This window comes from Mustela nigripes, chromosome 4 (genome assembly GCF_022355385.1).
Source record: "Mustela nigripes isolate SB6536 chromosome 4, MUSNIG.SB6536, whole genome shotgun sequence".
NCBI lineage: Eukaryota > Metazoa > Chordata > Mammalia > Carnivora > Mustelidae > Mustela > Mustela nigripes.
In genome coordinates, this window is record NC_081560.1 from 106,165,386 (window position 1) to 106,186,806 (window position 21,421).

General features: G+C 40.0%; 1 protein-coding gene across 3 annotated transcripts in view; it reads left to right on the forward strand.

Moving 5' to 3' along the window:
- The window catches only part of VPS41 (VPS41 subunit of HOPS complex), a 182,834-nt gene that overhangs the window by 125,051 nt on the left and 36,362 nt on the right, over positions 1-21,421 (forward strand). For all 3 annotated transcript variants that reach the window (XM_059397245.1, XM_059397246.1, XM_059397247.1), the window contains 8 exons: positions 2,578-2,707; positions 4,122-4,237; positions 5,904-5,960; positions 9,203-9,264; positions 10,833-10,914; positions 15,014-15,106; positions 19,504-19,631; positions 20,995-21,139. In XM_059397245.1, coding sequence (XP_059253228.1) covers positions 2,578-2,707; positions 4,122-4,237; positions 5,904-5,960; positions 9,203-9,264; positions 10,833-10,914; positions 15,014-15,106; positions 19,504-19,631; positions 20,995-21,139 — 813 coding nt within the window. The remainder of the gene's footprint in view (positions 1-2,577; positions 2,708-4,121; positions 4,238-5,903; positions 5,961-9,202; positions 9,265-10,832; positions 10,915-15,013; positions 15,107-19,503; positions 19,632-20,994; positions 21,140-21,421) is intronic.

Below are 21,421 nucleotides of genomic sequence, written 5' to 3' on the forward strand. Positions count from 1 at the left end.
GGAAAGCAGCAGTAAAATGAAAAAGGGAAAGCCTCATAAACAACCGAGCAAAAAAAGAAAGGAAGCAGGGAAACCTTTGTTGATAAAAGGGAGTATTACGAAGGAGTAAAGACCAAAGAAAGGCCAACCTCTTAGAGCAAATTAGAAAATGAAATTGGAAAGAGAAGAAGAAGGCATTTTTTCAGAGGGAGAAGTGTGAGAGACTCGGAGAGGACTCACAAGTGTGTGTGCCAGTTCATGTAGCTATTTTATATGACACGAGAGTACACCTTCAATCCTTAAACACAGAGTTAACTGATAAAATTATGACAAAAGGAGTAAAGCAAGCATGGGGCTGAGTCCCTCCCCTTTTTTCTCTTTTTTTTGTATGGGAAAGACAGTGGAACTGCAACATTAAATAAAACTTGCCTTTATATCCTGCATATCCTCCCCCAGAATGTTCTCCCTTATACCTGTCACATCATGAGTGTGTCCTCACCTTGCCATCATGGTGACACTCTGCTGATTTTTATGAACCTTATTCTGCCTCTCTCTGTGCAGCTCTGTATTCCCCATCATTGTCATTTATTGTGCTTAGGAACTATTTCATCTGGATTTAGTAAGCTCTCCCCTATCATATGTTTCTCTTTCATCCACTAATAAAGCATATATGTATCCAGAGTCATACTAAGCATTGGAGATCAGAGACCCAACAAGACCAAATTCTCACTCCTGGGAAGTTAGTAAGCGGGGCTGCTTGACCATTGAGCAAAGATTATAAAGTAACAAGATGAATCACATCACGGATGTTTTCCTTATGCCTCTCAGGGAGCTGTTTATGTGACCAGGCAAGGCCCTTTATTTTATTATTTGCTTCAAATGTTTGTTCTATTCTTGATATTCTAATTTTGTTATTTTTTGGCATTGTTAGAGTTCATTTTTTAAATATTCAGGTCTTTACATTTTTTCTCATTGTTTCAAAATTGAGATAATTCTCATTTTTCCAGATGTGAAAAATTATGGTGTATATTCGCTATTTTTTTCCCTCTACTAGTTTCCCTCTATTAGATCTTTTATAGTTGCTGTTTTATTTTTGGAGGTTTTTTTTTTTTTTAAAGATTTTATTTATTTATTTGACAGAGAGAAATCACAAGTAGGCAGAGAGACAGGCAGAAAGAGAGAGAGAGGGAACAGGCTCCCTGCTGAGCAGAGAGCCTGATGCGGGACTCGATCCCAGGACCCTGAGATCATGACCTGAGCCAAAGGCAGCGGCTTAACCCACTGAGCCACCCAGGCGCCCTTTTTGGAGGGTTTTAAAATGTATGAGACACAAAACTAATGCAGTTGCTTCTCAATTCACCTAAAAAAATGGACCAGAGTATTCTGTGAGGCTTACAGTGTTCCTAGGGGAACTTGGGGAGTTGGAGAGGCCCCGACTTATCTCACACTGTCCCATTCATCTGGGTTTTCTGCGGTGGTGTCACATGGCTACAGGTCTTACTGCTTTGGAAAATGCTCAACTGTGTGTTTTTTGCCTGCGTGCTGAATGCTCAGAAAGCTCAAGCTTTCCATGTAAAACAACCTTGACTTCAAGATTCACTGTAAGTCCCACTTTTTCAACAAGTTGCTGTCTCACCATTTACTTATGTGACTTTGACCTTAGTAGACCTTAGTAGAGTTTTTGATCCCCATTTCCTTCTTCTGTGATATTCGGAGCAGTCAGTCATTTAAGACCCCATCACCTTCTAGGTTAGTGGAACTGCATCAGTCTAAAAAACTCTCCTTCCCCCTTCTTTCTTCCTTTTTTTTTTCAATTTTATTTATTTATTTGACAGAGAGAGAGAGATCACAAGTAGGCAGAGAGGCAGCCGGGAGGTGTGGGGGCAGGCTGGCTCCCTGCCAAGCAGAGAGCCGGATGTGGGGCTCAATCCCAGGACCCGGAGACCATGACCTAAGCCGAAGGCAGAGGCTTCATCCACTGAGCCACCCAGGTGCCCCCCACTTCTTTCTTGACCTACAACTGCACTGTTCAAAAGTGTGGTCACAAACCTTATGTGGCTATCTAAATTTTAACTAATGAAAATGAAATAAAATGAAAAACTCGGTTTTTTGGTCGCGGCTAGCCACCAGTGACTCCTGCCCTTGGCACACACCCCCGCCCTGGGCCTGTGCTCTTGGTGACCATTGCCTTCTTAGCGTGTTCTGTTTTCGACCTAGTTCTCCGTCTCTGTGGCTTTTCAGCATCACCAGTAAGCTTACCAGTAGTGGCAGTGTTTTGGCAGTTGGTAATATTATTTTTACCCTTTCTCACATTGGTGAGGAAGAGACATAAGCTGATTGGGGAAGTGTGTGGTGGCTGTGCCCTTGGAGATGAGTGACGGATGGCTGTAGGGGCACAGTAGCTTCTGTCATATTGACGTCACACAGAAGGTCAGGAAGTAACATGGTGTGATGAGGCTGTTGGTGCAGGTGGATAGAGGGGCTCACATCTGCTGAAATTATGAAGTCCTGTGCATTTAATCATGACTGACTGGAATGAATTTGTACAGTTTCTAGAAACATATTGAAAACACACCCTTCCCTCTCTTTTCCCCCCAGGAAAGAGAATACTGTGCCAGGCCAAGACTGGATATCATCCAGCCACTCTCTGAGACCTGTGAAGAGATCTCTTCTGATGCTCTGACCGTGAGAGGCTTTCAGGAGAACGAGTGTAGAGATTATCATTTAGGTAAGAGACCAAGGCTCTGGCTCATGCTATTTCTTATATTTGTGGGTTTTTTCCCTTTCATGTGATTAACACACCAGTAATTTAAATTGAGGTGCTGCAAGGGTCATAGAGACTACCTGGACAGACCTCTCATGTTGAAAATGAGGGCACAAGGCCCAGACATATTGCAGAATGTGTCTGAGCTAGCACAGTAGGCTTGGGGCCAGGACTGAGGTGAGTAGGCTCCATGGTCTTTGTTCTTATGTCTTTTGTCATAATTAGTGTAACACTTACATTGACGTCAGGCAGCATGGTTCTATGGTTGCCATATGACTCCCAACCTCATGTATCTGGAAAGTGTGCTGTGGGTTGGCCAAGAAGTCATCTTTCTGTTTGTGACCAAATGCGCAGAGCCTGGAAGAGAGCCTGACAACTACTAGATGTTCGCCGAGTATTTGCAGAGTGGATGAATGCACACTGGTCAACTGCTCAGAAATAAAGACTGAACCACTGTTCTTTGGTCATACTGGAGCCCCTGTGCTCAGTTGTCCTCCTATCCTTTAAAAATACATTGATGAAAGTAGAACAGCCTAAGATTTTTTTTTTTTTTAAGAAATTCTTTCCTGCTTCAAAAACAATTGACATGTTTTCAGTTCTCATTTTGACCAAAGGAAACAAAGAAATAGTCTATACAGTTGGAGCTTTCTTATATGTGGCCCCTAGTCAGTTGAGAAGCGTGAGAGTCTATTCCAGACTTGGCAAAATGCAAATGTGACTCAAACTAGAAGTGTCTGAGCTAGGTATTGTGCTCAGAGAAAACTCTGTTGCACCCTTAGAAACCCTTCAGAACAGGTTGTATAATTGAATTCTGCAGGAAACCCTCACAATCGGCATTCTGCACAACATGCTGAAATGATAGATTATGTCCTCAGGGCTTGGGGCATCTGTCATTTACACTGTAGATGGCCTTGACCTTGATGAGCAGGAGACATTTATCGCCAACTGTGGGGTGTAATTGTTCTGTTAAAATAGAACAGTGCTGTAAATAGCCATAAATTAAGTTTATATACAGAAGATGAATTCTGATACACCATAGACCTGGAGAATTTTGATCACTATCTTTCAGTCAAGGTCACAATGTTAATGTGTTAAACACAGAATTATAAACTACCTTACTTTTTTGAAGTTTTTTTGTATTCCTTCCTTCCTTCCTTTTTTGTATTCCTCCCTTCTTTTTTCTTTCAAATAATTTTACATGTAAATGTTTTTTTTTAAAGTACTTGCACCTTCAAACAGAGCCAAACACACTTGCTCCAAAGGTAGGCAAGTTTTCTGTTCCCTCTGGAGTTGGGTTACCCAACCAAGTCTCTGAAACTACAGCCACGGTTTCTACTGCTGAGTCACCCACACTCTGTCTTTCTTCCCTCACCTCTAGAGTACTCTGAAGGGGAATCACTCTTTTACATCGTGAGTCCAAGAGATGTTGTAGTGGCCAAGGAACGAGACCAAGATGACCACATTGACTGGCTCCTTGAAAAGAAGAAATATGAGGTAGTTTTGATTTTCCTTTCTTTAAAGTATTGACACATCTGTAACAGGGAGAAGACAAAAGGTTTTTGTAATAAATCTTTTGTGTAAGTGAATTAGAATGCCCCAAGCTAAAAATATGTAAGAGACTAATAACTTTCCAATACTCTTTTCAGAAATTAGGGGGGAAAGGATTACAAGGAGGTTAACTGGCTTCACTGTTCAGTGGAGGAGGAGAAGGTGGTAGTAGAGGGAACAGGTGGGTTCGATCCAGCCTATGCAAGTGTTTGTTTTGTGGCTTTTCGAGGAAAATAAAATGGAGCTAGTATTTCAGAATTATCTTCTGTATTTTAGTGGTACTGTTTATTTGTGCTTATTTCATATGTAAAGTCAAGCTGTTAATTTACTGTTCACTGAGGATGGTTTGAACACTTTGCAGACAGAATGATGTGGTCCACTTCATTGAGTCTTGAATCAGACTGATATGAGCAGAAAACTGTCCCATGATGAGTTTCTCTTTTTCAAAAGCAGAAACCTTTCTGACTTTAAAAGCTAAAAGGCAAATATTATGTTGGTTTGGTTAGAGAAATTCTCTGGTTGGGCTTCTATGCTAATTAGCTAAAAACAAACAAAAACTTTGTTTTTGAAATCAAAATCCACTGTATGTTGCTTTTAAGTTTGTGACCACCTGAAAGGATTTGGGGGAAAAATGTTTTTCATGGATAAACTAGAGTCCAGGAATTGACACAAAAAGTTTCTATTTCTGTTATTACTGTATTGCTTCAGATCCAGTAGTTCCCTAAATAATTTTATGTGATTTTTAAAGATTTTCTTTCCTGGGTGGCTCAGTCAGTTAAGCATCTGCCTTCAGCTCAGGTCATGATCCCAGGGTCTTAGGATTGAGTCCTCTGTTGGACTTCCTGCTCAGCGGGAGGTCTGCTTGTCATCCTGCCCTCTGCTTGTCATCTCTTTATCTCTCTCAAATAAAAAATGAAATCTTTTAAAAAGATTTTAGGAAGGAAGAGAGAAAGAGAAGGACAAGCCAACTCTGCACTGAGCCCTAATGCCTGGCTTGACCCAGAGATCATGATCTGAGCTAAAACCAAGAGTCAGATGCTTAACTGACTGAGCCACCCAAGCACCCCAATAATTTTATGTTTTGACGTTTGTGTTATAGTAATAATAATGAACTTTCCAAAATAAAAATAAAATCAAGGATTTTCAAAATCTTAATTGCAGATACACCTAAATGTATCCATATGGTTTATTTTTTTGCATTTCATAAAGGAAAAGTGCCACTTTGTTGATGTATGTCATGCAGATTTAGAATGACAGATGAATTTTTTTTGTTGTTTGAATTGAGGAGATTGTGTCGTATTTTGATTTGTGCCTGAAATGTGATTCCAATATCCTAATGTGGAAATGCATTCAAATGGAAATAAGAGAAGTCTTCATTTTGGTTGACTGCTTTTGTTCGAGTATGAATGCGGTGGGGTTCATTCAACCATAACATTAAAAATGCCCGTGCTTGAAGCAAAAGCCACAGGGAAATGGGGCTTTATTTATATAGTCCAGAACTTTAAAACATAATAAATATAGTGTTTATAACCTCAATATCTTTCTTTCCCACTCTCTCTCATTTTCCCTCCCTTCTTTTCTGACTCCTTTTATCATGCTTCTATAAATATAGGAAGCTTTGATGGCAGCTGAAATCAGCCAGAAGAACATTAAAAGACATAAGATTCTAGTAAGTATGTAATTTTATTATTTGAAGCATAACTTTACCTTTCAATAAGTTATAATGAGACTGAAAGTAATTTGAAAAGAACAGATTTTTCCTATGTTTTTGAGACTTTATTTCAGACTAATTCTCCAACCTGCAAGGTCAAAATATTTCAGTTTATTGAATCTGTTTCTGCTTGTAAACAAGAGACTTGAACACCAGCTAGGAGGCAGTTTTAGGTAATTTGGGACTTGAATTTGTGAAATGTACTTTAAATACAAAGCTTTCCAGTTATGTGTGGGGAAGTTTCTTTAAATCATAGGTAAAACCACATTATCACAAAATTTATCAAGAGTAGTTTCATAAAATCAGATTGCTTCATTGTCTCCGTAGTAAGAGTCATTTGTGTTATAGAGACTAATCTAGGACCTTAGATATGTTTTCATTACATTTTGGACTCTGGAAAAGTTTAGTGACCAAAAGCACATTTCTTTACTAACTGTGACAGTGGATGGGCATACAGAAAACCGGAGAGAGTGTGAAGGGTCCTTAGAGATCGGTGAGTCCAAGACCTTTATTTCTAGATGAAAACTGCATTTATGGCTATTTGGGTTTGTGGCACAAATTCCTCACCTTAAACTTCCCTAAAACTCCACATAAAATGTCTAGAGAGTAAACAAGCAAAATAACTCAGGAACCCAAAAGAAGAGAGAGAACCAGATCATATCCCTGCCCCCGCCCCCATTCAAAAGTGTGGAGATTAAACAAAGATTATCTAGAAATGGAGCAGAAGGTATTCTGCCCAATAGAATAGTATATGGGACAGTGCAGAGAAGTGACACCTCTTGGTGTCGTTATGTGGGGGGCAGTTATGTGGGGGGCAGTTGCAGAGTGTATATATGGGTAGCAAGAGCCAGATTCTGAAGGGCCATGTGTAAGTGGGAGCTTGGCTCCATTTTGAGATCCCGTACAAGACAGTTTATGCTCATTAGATCTGCTTGTTAGAAAGATTCTCCAATGGGGGCGCCTGGGTGGCTCAGTGGGTTAAGCCGCTGCCTTCGGCTCAGGTCATGATCTCAGGGTCCTGGGATCGAGTCCCGCATCGGGCTCTCTGCTCAGCAGGGAGCCTGCTTCCTTCTCTCTCTCTCTGCCTGCCTCTCAGTGTACTTGTAATTTCTCTCTGTCAAATAAATAAATAAAATCTTTAAAAAAAAAAGAAAGAAAGAAAGATTCTCCAATGGAGAAAGAGGCTAGAGGCAGCTAAAATAGGAATCAACAGAACAGCTTCCTTCTTGGTAGAGAAGTGGTAGGATGAGACCTACAGAGTCAGTAGGAATGGGGAGGTGAAGACAGGCAGCTGGACTCTGTGGGATACGGTGACTGGCTCCTCATGCACAGGAGAGAAATCTAGGCTGACGCCCAGTCTTCGGTGGTTGACGCCCAGTTTTTGGGAATGGTGGTTGGTGTTGCCATTCCCTAAAAGAGGGAGACTATGTGAGGGGGAACAGGCTGAGAGGAGGGAGTGTGGGAGGATTAATACTGGTTTTGACACATTGGATTTGGGCCATCTCTGGGACATCCTAGTGGAGCTCAGGGAAGAGATCTGGACCCAGAGATTTGTCAGCAAACAGGCGTCAGTGGAAGGCATGAGTTTGAAGCAGTCCACACGGGGTGAGTATCTAGCCTCAGAAAACAGAACTTGAATGGAACCATTGGGACTGCCAATATTCAAAGGAGAAGTGCCCAAAATAGTTTGGAATGGCCAGAGATAGGTTTTCGTGGGAGCTGGGAGAGCAGGTCAAAGGTAAAACAAGCTCAGCCAGTCGGTGGTACTCTGGGTGTGGCAATATGAAAGTGACGAGTGAATTTTCTCTGTATTACTCCTTCTCAATGTGCTGGAAGGAGGGAAAAGTGAGGAGGAGATGATGAGGTAGAGTTGCATGTTGGCTCTGAAGTGGAAGGGAGTGCAGACTGTGGCTGGGGCCGGGCCATCACAAAAAGGTCATTGGTGATGGCGGATATTTTGTGTGAGAGAGACACTGAACATGCTTACGCTAAGGAGAAGAGAGAAAATAGGATTGAGGTTAAAGGAGGACAGAGAAAGAGGATGAGTGGCACAGTAGGGTAAGGGCCTGGCATGAGGAGAAATGGGCTCTGCAAAGGACACATTCTCTTCTCTGACCCTGGACAGAAAGACTCCATAGTGCTGTGATTATGGTCTTTTTGCAGAAAAATAAACTTAGGCACCCCTTTTTTTTTTACTCTTTAGTTTCTACAGATTTGAAATAGGATTTCCCATATAGTCACTATTGGGGTAAAATTTAATAAAGTAGGAACTATTAGTATTTTCCCACAGCCTTGACACGGACCCGTCCTATATATTAGTTATGCGTGGCCTTTTTTTTTTTTCCTCCTAGCACAGCATAATTTCATACCATACAGGCAGAGACAGAAATGGGCCGCTGCCATTTCTGCCATCCGGGAAGAAATTCCACAACACCTTTTTTTGTACATAAACTAGAACTTAAAATCCAAGTTTTATTATATAATAAGTTTAAGCTTCTTATGAAAATGCTTTTAGTCAGTAATAATATTTCACAAGAGTCCTGCGGGGAGATCAAGCAAGAGCTCTCACATCTTTGGTGACTCAGGCCACCTCAGATCCTTTCAGAATGAAGATGGTGTAAGAAAATGAATTTTACTCAGAAGCCAGCCCAAGCTGCAATCCTGTTTTCCTCATCTGTAAACTCATGGGTGTGAATCACATGTTTTTGGACATCATTTTCACATTAATGTTAACCTTAAGATTCAGTATTTCCCTTTAATATGATTGTTCTGTTGTCATGTATTTCTTACAGCATTTCTTCAGACGTGATACAGAGGAAACCAGTAGCTCACGTCTTACAGATGAAAGCATGAAAAACCACTTTATATCCAGTGACAGCATGAAATTGTTGAATCATGTTTCTAATATTACAGATTTCTTCTGTAGAAAATCTCCTAATCAGGGGCAAGTTAGGAGCCTTTACCATAGGAATGTTATTTTTGTGTGAATTCTAAAATTTATGAAAATATAACTACAAGTGCATTTAAATCTGCTTAGGAAGGAAATGAGCATAATTACATATAGCACCCTACAGTGTATAAAACAGGTTCTAGCCCATAGTGCCAGTAAGACCCTGATGTCATGGGCTGCTCAGGAAATGAGGCTCAATTTTGCGGTTGTTCTGGTTAATTATGAAATTCCTTCATTTAATTTTCCCTAGGATATTGGCTTGGCATACATAAACCACCTGGTGGAGAAAGGAGAGTATGACATAGCAGCACGGTAATAACTGATATTTTCACAGTTATTTGTTACTATAAATAGAATTGAGAAATAAATTTTAACACGAAAATAAGCCATTCTCTGAGGTAACCTTTTTGGGGGCGGGGGAGTCGTTCTTGCAGAGGTAATTTTTGAGTATTGGTGGCTATAACCACAGAATGGATTTGTGAGTTAACCACCTACTGTCTCATTTTCACCAAACAAGAGAATTTATATTTTTTTAGAAGATTTTATTTATTTATTTGACAGAGAGAAAGATCACAAGTAGGCAGAGAGGCAGGCAGAGAGAGAAGAGGAAGCAGGCTCCCCGCCGAGCAGAGAGCCTGATTCGAGGCTCAATCCCAGGACCCTGAGATCATGACCTGAGCCGAAGGCAGAGGCTTTAACCCACTGAACCACCCAGGTGCCCCAAACAAAAGAATTTAATAGATGTCAAAAGTCACAAAGAGTCGGAGAGGTTACCCTTTTTGTAAGCTAACAAGTTAGCACATGGGTCCTGGCATAAGACATGAGACTCCCAGGTTAGAGATACAGGCCTAAATCAGCAGTGGTAGTAGCCGGCATATTGGCATTTGTGCCAGATCCCACAGCTCCAGTTCCCACAGCACGACATACAGGGCCAGCCAGGTGATATTGCACCGACCATCGCTCGTATGACAGGAAAGGAACTCTGAGCTTAGGATCTCTGACTCCTTTAAATGGACAGTCATCGTTCAGAGGAACCTGATATATTTATTACACCGAACACTAAACAGTCCTGCCCTTTGCTCTGGAGGGAAACATCATCTGTGCGTCTCATTTCCATTGCTGTTCTACAAGCATCCTCTAGAAGGCAATCAGTGCCACTGCTTGTAATTCAAGGAGAGTTATCTCCCAGCAAGAGGGTAGCAATTCAGTGGAAGTGACCAGATTTCAGGCTTCAGGTCGCAGGGGTCTGTGGTAGACAAGAGTGTAAATGTTACATAGTGGCCATGTGGGTTGTGTGAGTGGCTCCCCCTGGAGCTTCATGGTGCTCCCTTCTAGTACCTCAAGACAGCCTGGGAACGTAGCCTTCAGGCCGACCTCTTGTTTCCTGAGATTTAGGGAGACCTGTTTCTTCGATGTGTAAATTAAGTTTTTATTCATATATAAGTATTTCTCCAGATTATATACTATGATAGGATTGTAAATTTCTGAAGTCTGATTTTGTAGTCCATTATTTAAAGTTCTTTAAGTGATTTAAATTGGTATTTTGGATATGATGACATTTCTTCAAGGTGAGAAAGGTCCCAAAACCAGCAGGGCTCATCCGGATAAGGAAACTCAGAACAGGATAATCATTGGGAAAGCCCCTAACCATCATCTTCAGAAAGGGGTTCGTCTTTATTTATAAGTGTTTTGTAATAATTTTTATGATTTCTGTCCACCTTGTATATGCAATCAATTGGTTATCTAGTAATACCTTTATGTGCATTGGCACCTGAGATAGAAATTTGTCAGAACTCTGGTTCGAGAGATTTATCGAAACCAACAGAGGAAATGTCTACTTACTTTTTTTTTCTTTCTCCCTGGGATGTTTTTACTGCCAGCAAATGCCAGAAAATTCTTGGGAAAAATGCAGCACTCTGGGAATATGAAGTTTATAAATTTAAAGAAATTGGACAGCTTAAGGTAAGCACAGCCTTATTTTTAACTCTGAATTTATGTATGTAGTTTATTGAGATTGAGATGGAAATAAAATTAAGACACTAGTAATCAGTTCTTTCCTGGGAAGCAAGTGTTAACTAGGAAGGAAAACCAGAATATAGATCTGTTTTATAGTTTATGTGTGTAAAATGTATACATATGTGTTATATCCTCATATCCCACCAATTCTGTGTTTATATAACGTTTTTATGGATTTTTTTTTTAAAGGAATTATTTAATGAGGGAGAGAAAGAGCAGGAGAACAAGCAGAGGGAAAGAATCTCAAGCAGACTCAGGCTCAGAGCCCGATGTAGGGCTTGATTCCACAACCCCAAGATCATGGCCTGAGCTGAAACCAAGAGTCAGATGCTTAACTGACTGAGCCACCCGGTGCCCCTGAAGTTTTTTGTTCTTTTTAATGAATATGGAAAACAGGTAGAGTCTCATTCTGTAGGTTATAAAATGAGACTTTTTTAGAATGCGCTGAAGAATTAATGCATTTTTCAAATAATATTTTATTTGCTGAAAGGCAGATGGAAAAGTTTGGCCATGTAGCAATAACAAATAATTTGATACTTCATGTTTTTACCTTTTTTTTTCTTTTTCAAGTTCCCTATTAATTTAGAGTTGGTTAACATACCGTGTAATAATAGTTCAGGTGTCAGATTTAGTGCTCCGTCACTTGCATACAACACCCAGTGCTCATCACAGGTGCCTCCTTAATACCTGTCACCTATTTAATCCCTCCCCTACCCATCTCCCCTCTGGAGGGGAGATTGTTTTGTATAGTTAAGAGTCTGTTTTCCGATTTGCTTTTTTCTTTCCCCCCTCATATTCATCTGTTTTGTTCCTTAAATTGAGTGAAATCATAGGCGTTTGACTTTCTCTGACTTACCTTGCTTAGCATAATACTTTCTAGCTCTGTCCACATCATTGCAAATGGCACAATTTCATTCTTTTTTATGGATGGGAAATACTCTTTTGTATATATGTATATACTATCTTCTTGATCCATTCATTAGGGCTCTTTCCATAATTTGGCTATTGTTGATAAGGCTGTTATAAAAATCACAGTGCATATATCCTTCTGAATCGTTTTTTTTTTATTTATTTTTTATTTATTTTCAGCATAACAGTATTCATTATTTTTGCACCATACCCGTGCTCCCTGCAATCCATGCCCTCTCTAATACCCACCACCTGGTTCCCCTAACCTCCCACCTCCCCGCCGAATCCGTATTTTTGTATTCTTTGGGTAAATACCTAGTCATGCAATTGCTGGATCATAGGGTAGTTCTATTTTTAACTTCTTGAGTCCCCTCCGTACTGTTTTCCACAGTGGCTATACCAGTATGTGTTTCCCACCAGCAGTGTAAGAAGGTTCCTCTTTCTCCACATTCTCACAAACACCTGTTGTTTCCTGTGGTGTTAATTTTAGCCATTCTTACTGGTGTGAGGTGGTATCTCATTGTGGTTCTGATTTATGTTTCCCTGAAGATGATTGATGTTGAGCATCTTTTCATGTCTGTTGGCCATTTGTACGTCTTCTATAGAAAAATGTCTCTTCGTGTCTTCTGCCCATTTTTTAACTGGTTTATTTGTGTTTTGAGTGTTCAGTTTTATAAATTCTTTTTTTTATATAAATTCTTTGTATATTTTAGATACTGCCTTTTCCAAGACATGTCATTTGCAAATATCTTCTCCCATTCCGAAGTTTGCCTCTTAGTTTCGTTGATTATGTCCTTCGAAGGAAGCAATTTACCTTTCAACTTAATGCATGACCTTCAAAGTAAACAATAAAGTATTCCTATGTTTGTTTAAAACATTTAAATTTTTTTCTTTTTTTTTAAATTTTATTATGTTACATTAGTCACCATATGGTAGGTACATCATTCGTTTTTTATAATGTTCCATGATTCATTATTGCATATAACAGCCAATGCTCCATGCAATATTTATGAGCCTTTGCAGTATTCTCTTGAAATTATGAATATGTTTTTAAAAATTCCCAGTTATAGGACACCTAGATGGCTCAGTCGGTTAAGTTTCTGCCTTCAGCTCAGGTCATGATCTCAAGGTCCTGGGATCGAGCCCCACATCAGGCTCCCTGGGGAATCTGCTTCTCACTCTCCCTCCTCCCCACTTGTGAATGCTCTCTCTCACTCACTTTCTCAAATAAATAAGTAAATAACATCTTTTTTAAAAAAAAATTTCCCAGTTAGGTTGCCTGCGCTATGAATAGTGCACTTGCCCCAGGGAATCTTCTCATCTTATTTGTTTGGCTGCTCCTGGAGGATCTTACCCAGTCCTATGACCATGATGGCTTTATGACCCAGACCTTTTTATTAAATTCAGTATCTGTGCTGGAAATGTGTGATGGCTCTTTTTCCTTGTAGGAACTACTGATAGTGATCACTCAAATCATTGTCAATCCATTTCTTTCCCAATTCCAGTCTGTATCTGTGACCTCATGGTGTTCCTATTCCTCCATGCTTAAGAGCTCACAGCCACTGCCCGCATGAGAACTCTGATTCACGTCCTCATGATGTTTCGTCTTTGGTTCTCATCAGTCCTTCCTTGTCCATACCAGGCCTCTCCTCCCCTGGGGGGCCATGGCCTCAACTCTTGTCTATGCTGTTGCAGGGGCCTTCTGACAGATCGGTGAACAACCCTACCCTAGAGTTAGCTGCTTAAAAAATCAATCTGCTATTCTCACTTCCCTTCTTCTCAAAGTATAAAATCCAAATAGTTTTCATTGCCCCGCCTCACTTTTCTCCCTTCTGGGGACCGCTCTCCCACATCTCGGGGCCACTCTGATCTCCCTGAATACACAGTGCACATCCATGGCTCTGTGCCCTTCCTCACATTATTCCTTCTGCCAGGGTGCCCTGCTCTGTCTGTCTTTGCCTGATAGATTCCTGGCATTTGTCATTTCTGCCTCAGGATACAAAATGGGCCCCTGCTCATCGCAGCCCCTGGTTAACACCTTGCTTATGTAACACTTAGTAGCCAGTGTTCTGGTTGGCTGTTTAGATGTCTGCATAGTGTTCCCCTGAGGCTCTGAGCCCCCTAGTTTTGTGTCCCCAGAACAAAGTGTAGCAATTGGTACATATAATTTGCCAAGTCATTCTACAGTGTTCGTGAATTCAACACTTAACATGCACTGAAACAGCTAATGAATGCAAGGTGTGTATTTTCCCTTAATTTCAAACTATGATTATGAGTTTTTAAAGAATGATATATTCCATTTTAAGGGAAAAATATATGAATAGATGAACTGTAACTTCTTGACTCCTTAAGGTAGCTTTTATCTCTGTGACATTCTCCCTCCTATATAGATTTTCTTTAATTCCTTTGGAAGAACAGAGAGAGAAAGTTTAACTTAACTGAGGCAGTTGTTTTATTCCTCGTTCATACATATGTACACCTCATATATACTTTTGAAAATATAGTGTAATGTGTCATAAGAAGGTAGAGTTGATTTGAATTCTTCTTTTTATAATAATTTTCCTAAACACTCTGGTGCCTTACATTTTAAAAGTAGAAATATGCAGATGGTCTCCTACTTATAGTAGTTCAGCTTATGACTTTTCAACTTTAGAGGGGTGCAAAGGCGTTACACATTCAGTAGAAACCACACATTGAACTTGGATCTTTCCCGGGGGGAATGACACCCGGGATGATCCTCTTTCGGGATGCCGGGCTGGGTTTCGAGCCGCACACTCATACCAATTTCTACCCCCACGGCCATTCTCTTTTTCATTTTCAGTACAATATTCAATAACCTAAATGAGATACTCAACACTTGATTCTAAAATAGGCCAGGTATTAGAGGACTTTGCCCAACTGTAGGCTCACATACGTGGTGTGAGCGTATATAAGTTAGGCTCAGCTAAGCTGTGGAATTCAGTAGGGGGGCTGTTTCAGTGCATTTCTGACTTAAAATATTTTCAATTTCTATGGGTCTGTCAGAATGTAACCCAATAGTAGGTTGAGGAAGTTCTGTACTTCATATTTTCTGCATAATTGGAGTCTGGTTTTGTTTTGCTCCTTCTGAAATGACCTCTTTTTCCTTCTTCCTTAGGCTATTAGTCCGTACTTGCCAAGAGGAGATCCAGTTCTGAAACCACTCATCTATGAAATGATCTTACATGAATTTTTGGAAAGTGATTATGAGGTATGGCCTTCCAACATAGTCATATTTACTTGCTCTAGATGGGAAAATGGTAAGAAATCAAGAAAAATAATGCAGTGGATCAGGCGGTTGAGAGGGAGCAGATTTGCAGGTTGTGGGAGATGGAGGAAACCTAGGTGAAGCGCTCATGATAGCTCATGTCTCTGTGGACAGTGAAAACCTCTCATCCATGCACATTTTGGAGAATTCTTAATTCGTTTATAGTTTCCTAAAGCCACTTCGTTTGGCTCCTTGAGAAAGCTGAAGAAAAAGGACAAGTGCTGTGTGGTGATTTTGTATATAGAAGAGCAGCTGCTGTTGCTGCTTAAAGCCTGAGACTCAGATCTCAGTTTGCCTGAGGAGGAATGGGGAGGGGGCTTGGATGGGATCTGTTTGCTTACTGATGAGGGAGAAAGGCAGTAGTTAACATTGTTCGTCTTCTGTGTGCTCCCTACTCTCGTGCGAATGTTACGATTTTGTACTCCTGACAACATTATAAGTGGTAATATCCAATTTTATAGATAAGGAAACTAAAGATAAATTAAATAATTTGTTCATAAGCATACATTTAAAAAATAGGCCTGCCTGGTTTGAATTTAAATTTGGTGTTCGTATGCACCCAAAATGGATTATAATTTTTAAAGTTGGTTGATTTAAGATGAATTTATTCAGAAAATACCGGTGTGGTATCTACTATCTTGTAGCACGTGGTAGGCATCAGGTGTGCAGGTGTGAACAAAATGATGCGTGTTCTGCAGTAGCTCATGGCCTGAGTCACATGCAAGTGTGTAAACCGCTGCTTCTCAACAGGGGCTGAATATGCCCTCCGGGGACATTGGGTAGTGTCTGGAGATATTTTTGGGTTGTCGTGACTAGGTAATTTGTGCTACTGACCCCAATCTAATGGATGGAGGTGAATTTTAGATCAAAAGATCTACAATGGTCCTTTATGATAATGATCCATACCTGGATACCTCGGATGATTGGTCAGTCATCGTCAGCCAGTTGTTCCTGGATCTGGATGATTCAGGCAGCCTAAAGCACAAGTGGTCTGTAGAGTTCCTGTGTTCTTATCATAGGAAGGGATCAAGTGCTTCAGGATGAATTAAACTTGAACAAATTACTTCCTTAATAATTGTGCATACTAATGAAAACAACATTTTCTCATTTTCTCTTATTACTGTGTATTGTAATCCAATCTGCTCTAACAGCAGGGATTTCTTTCTTTCTAGAATAAATGTACGTCTTCTAGAAGAGCTATGGTAATAGTTTCTGTTGTTTGTGTTGGGTGCCAGCTGATGGAGGCTAGCAGCATGCTTCCTATTCCTTTCCTAGTCAGTTCAGTTGAACATAGCTTTATTTAGAACGTACCATGGCCTAGAACTGAGTATTCAGTTAGACCCAAGAGAAAGTTAAAAAACACAGTCTTGTCTTCAGTAGATTTATAGGCTGAGAGGAGAGATGATATTGATAAGCTTTAAGCAACTAGAACATAAGTGACAAGGGCAAAGTGATTGTTCTGTAAAAGCTCTGATGAGAGGCTGTTATAGGCCATAGTTATTGGAAAAGGTTTCTTCAGTGAATAAAGACTTGTAATGGACTTGTCCTATGTCTTTCCATTCTGTTCTGAGTACATAGAGTGGCTCTTATAACTATTCTGTCTTTGTACATCTTCCCAAAAGAAAGAGAATTATGAGTGTTTTGTGAAAATGATGGGGAAAAGTATGAATTTTATTGCAAAATACTGAAGCTTGGTTTACTTGTCCTCTTTTTAAAGTAATGCAATTTAACCATGAGAAAGCAATTCTGTTTCTTTATGATTCTAATTCTTTCACATGATTCAACTCTTTTTTTCTAGAAATTATCTTAGATTCTGTATCATTAAAGTTATCCTGTTGATTCATGTCTGGAAGATTGTTGACAGAAACAGAAAGGACTATGCATGACTTAAGCTCAGTGCTTATAAATACTTTTTCCTGAATGTTTCAGTGTGTTTGCCTGGTCAGTACTGTTAAGAAAGGTATAAGTAACTTGTTGCCATAAGCTCTTACAAATAGTTTCGCTTCCATCTTTCTTAGTTTCATGTTTAATTTTGAATTAAATTGTCACATAATTGACTGGGGAGCACTGTTCTGTAGCGATACTTTTGATCACATATCATCTGTCCTACTAAACAGCACTAGAAAAACAGCTGTACTTCTGTAGAATATTGCCTTCTCAGTTTTCTTTTCTTCCTAAAAAGATATGAAGTGACAGTATTTACTTGGAGGTAATGATGCTTCCTGACTTGCTGGTGTGGGGCTTCTACTAAAATGCATACAGCTTTGTCTTTTTATTTACAACCTAGCAGAATTATTTTATAAGTACCATGCACTAACTGATCATAGCCCCAGAGCTCCACAGAGAGTTAAACTTTGTTTCATATTATTAATGACAGAAACATAAGCATATTAAAAGTGAGCCATTTGCCATGGCATTTCATTCAGTGAGTACCTTTAACCTTGTACTTAACTATGATGGGCGCTGAGATATTCTCTGACTTCACCTGCTCAATCATAACAGCTCCCTGATAAACTGCATCCTCTGAAGAATAATCAGGGCCACGGGGCTGATGGCATCAGTATTCCTCAGTACATTAATTCAAGGGCATATGGAGCCAGTTTAGTGGAGAAAAACCTGATGTGGAATGTGGTGTTTATGTCAGTTGACGTTGGAGGCATCATATTTTTGTTACACGGCATGACTGGTTGTTTTGTCTTTTTTTTTTTTTTTGAAGACTTTTTTCATTTATTTGACAGAGACACAGTGAGAGAGGGAACACAAGCAGAGGAAGTGGGGAGAGGGAGAGAAGCAGGCTCCCCACCAAGCATGAAGCCCAATGCAGGGCTCGATCCCAGGACCCTGGGATCATGACCTGAGCCAAAGGCAGACGCTTAATGACCTAGACACCCAGGTGCCCCATTTTGTCTTATTTTGTATTAGGAGTTGGCCATACTGCCAGGCTGTCGCATGAATTAGGGAAAACAGAAATCAGAGCCAAGCCTCCTTCTTCCATACAGTATGATTCCTGGTCTCAGAGCCACTGAGAGCTGCCAGTGTTTGGATGGGAATCTTTTCAGACATTTTTATCTTACACATTCCTGAGTCTTAAAATAGAAACCCGATCCAAAGTGTCGTTTTGGCTCAAAGAACATTTTAATGTTCTGATTCAGTGGTTTTATAAAATACATCATCTTTACCTGGTGACGCCCCTCCCCACATTTCTCACATGAAACTGCAACCATGCACTTATGTGGGAAGGTTGCAGTTTGAATGGAAAATGTGTTGCCTGTTGTTCTGGTCTCTTGCCATCCTTCCCAGGGCTACTTGGGTAGGACTTTAATAGAGACTGTATACTGATTCTTTGTGATTTTTCTTTTTACCAAACCTTGATACTTTACAGAAGCACATTCCACCATACCAGTTTCATTTCTAAGTGTCACTTAAGTAAATTCATAGTAGTTTATTAAAGCATTAGTTGAGATGCTTAATATGAATAATACAATTTTTTTCGATAACATGAAGATTTTTACTTCTTTTTGCTGTTTTGATTACATCTAAGGTTTTTCCTCTACCAGCTGCCAAGGATCAGTAAGTAAACTGCTCTACCATACTCTGAGTTACAAAACACAAGCTCTAATGTCAGGAATCAGGACCCTGGCCAAAAATCAACAGTAGGAAAGAAACAGGATCCAATTGAAGGATCTAGAGTTTTCTATCAGAATGGCAAAATTTGAGATCCAACTAGGGGATAAGACTGGAGCCAAAGTCTCAAATCCTCCAAACAAAACTAGGTTCAGAGGCAAGAATGGAAAGAGGACCAAAAAGAAGAAAGAAGACCAAGGTGGTAACTTGTTGAAGGTGGGGATTCCAGTGACTCCAATGACTGTGGAAACCAGCCATTGTGTAGAGTTTTGCACATGGGAGGACAGACCCGAAGGGCACAGAAGTTCGGTGGGGATGGTGGGGGAAGCGACCAACTTGGACAGTATCTTCAGGATATTCGGGGTATCATCTGAATGTTATAGTTAGTCTGGACTGAGGTTACAGCAAGTGAAAGCCAAAGTCTGTGTGTGCAGTGTTGTTTTATGGAAGAACTAGGGGGGCCTTACTTACAGGTACATTTCATCAAATAGGTAAGAGCACCACCCACTTCCAGGAATGGTAACTGGATAGTTGAGTGCAGTGCTTCTCGGCCTTCCTCGCCACCCACAAACCCAGAGTCTGAAAATTGGTGATAGGTTCATGCCAGAGTTTTAATCATAAAATTATTTTGTCTGTTTACATTAATATTTTTATGCATTGTTTAAACTGTTTGGATCATTTAATCTATTTCAGGAATGTTCTCTTGTTCTGTTAAGGGTTTTGCCACTCTGATCCGAGAATGGCCTGGAGATCTATACAACAATTCAGTAATCGTCCAAGCAGTTCGGGATCACCTGAAGAAAGATAGTCAGAATAGGACCTTACTCAAAACCCTGGCAGAATTGTGAGTAGAATTTAGTGCTGCTTTTTTCTAATTCAATCTACGTGAAGAGTTTTTCAGGGGAGTTTTTCATGAGGACACAGAAGAGCGAAGCTTGTATATCATTTTCCTATATTCACCCTTAGTAATGTCCTCTCGTAAACCTCCAGTGAACAACTAGCAGGTGAGGAAAATGTGCAAGACTAAAGTTGTGGTGCAGTGTGGTTCCCACAGGAGAGGAACTCTAGTCAGTAGCACTACATAGGGCAGGGAGGGAAGAGTGCTGGGGCTCAGACTACGCAAGGAAATCGGCTTCCCAGGGAGGCTCTGATTCTGTCATTCTTGGATCTGCATGTCACATAGTGTCTCAAACCTGATCATTCTTGAGGTGTATACATTTCTTATGGGATGATTTCAAGGCTCAAAGGAGAGGTCATAATTAAAAACTAATTAAGCACTATGCCTGGCACTAAGTCGGAGCTCAGAAAATGAAGCTTAGTTAATATTTTTCATATTTATTGGGCACTTTTGGTGACCCAGGCTTTCTCCTGTAGGCCTGGGATTCAGAGATAGATAAGATACACTCATGTCCTGGAAGAGCTTTGGTCAAGTAAAAACAGAAGCACACCGCAGGTAAGCTCAGGAAGGTGGTTCCTGCCTCAGACCCTCACTGGCATTCCCATCACCTCACACCACCTGTCCCCCATCTTCTTACAGCTTTTGCCAAGACCAAGAAAGGTGCACCAAAGTGGCCTAGAGTTCAGGGCTGTTTGTCCCCCTCTGAGTTGAAACACTGACCATTTTCTTCTGGAAACCTAGATATTCCTTGGGCTCTGTAGTACTAACTATACTGATAATTATTCATACTACTAATGGGGTCACAAAACAATTTGGTTTTCAGGAGCTGGCTTGGGAATTAATGTGAAAAACAGTGCTTCAGTGGGAAAATATGTCAGTTTTATAAACTCCCCTCACAAATAAGCTTTGGAGATAAAACCCGTTTGGCAGCTGCACACCGCTTGTTAAAATTTTAACTGCATTTTTTATTACTGGAATAAGAATTTCCTTTTTTCTGGATCATAGTTTCTTTGTGTGGTATATGGGGTTCTATGAAGAAGTTTTGAGAATGTCTATAAAGGAACATTTTTATTACTTGAACATTGTCAATTTTCAGAAATTCAAGGGAGATGGGAAGCAAGGCTCTGAGAAAGAAGTACGTACTGGTCACATACAGTTCAGTCCAAAGGAATAGTCTTCCAAATAAAGTTGACTTGTCTATTTAAACAAATTTTTCAGTTTTTCATATTGCAAAATGAAGTGTATGTGTATTTGTGTGTTTTATTAAAAGTGCTGATGAACTTTAATATAAAAAATTTTGTATTACCAGGTACACCTATGACAAAAACTATGGCAATGCTCTGGAAATATACCTAACATTAAGACACAAAGATGTTTTCCAGTTGATCCACAAGCATAATCTTTTCAGTTCTATCAAGGATAAAATTGTTTTATTAATGGACTTTGATTCTGAGGTAATGTGTTTCTTATTTTAATACCCTTTATTTTTACTGTTCCAAATTTTTAATATTTAGACATCTATTCAGATGCTGGAGAAGTTAGTACACACAGAGCTCGGCTGGGTGCTGATCATGTTGGAACACTGACCCATACTAGATGTTCTGAATCCTTCACTTGATGTGGTTACTTTATAAAAGCAATCATAATTTGATATGGAACTTTGAAAGTGTGTGTGTGTGTGTGTGTGTGTGTGTATGTGAAGTAATTTTTTAGTGAAACAATTCACAAAATCCATA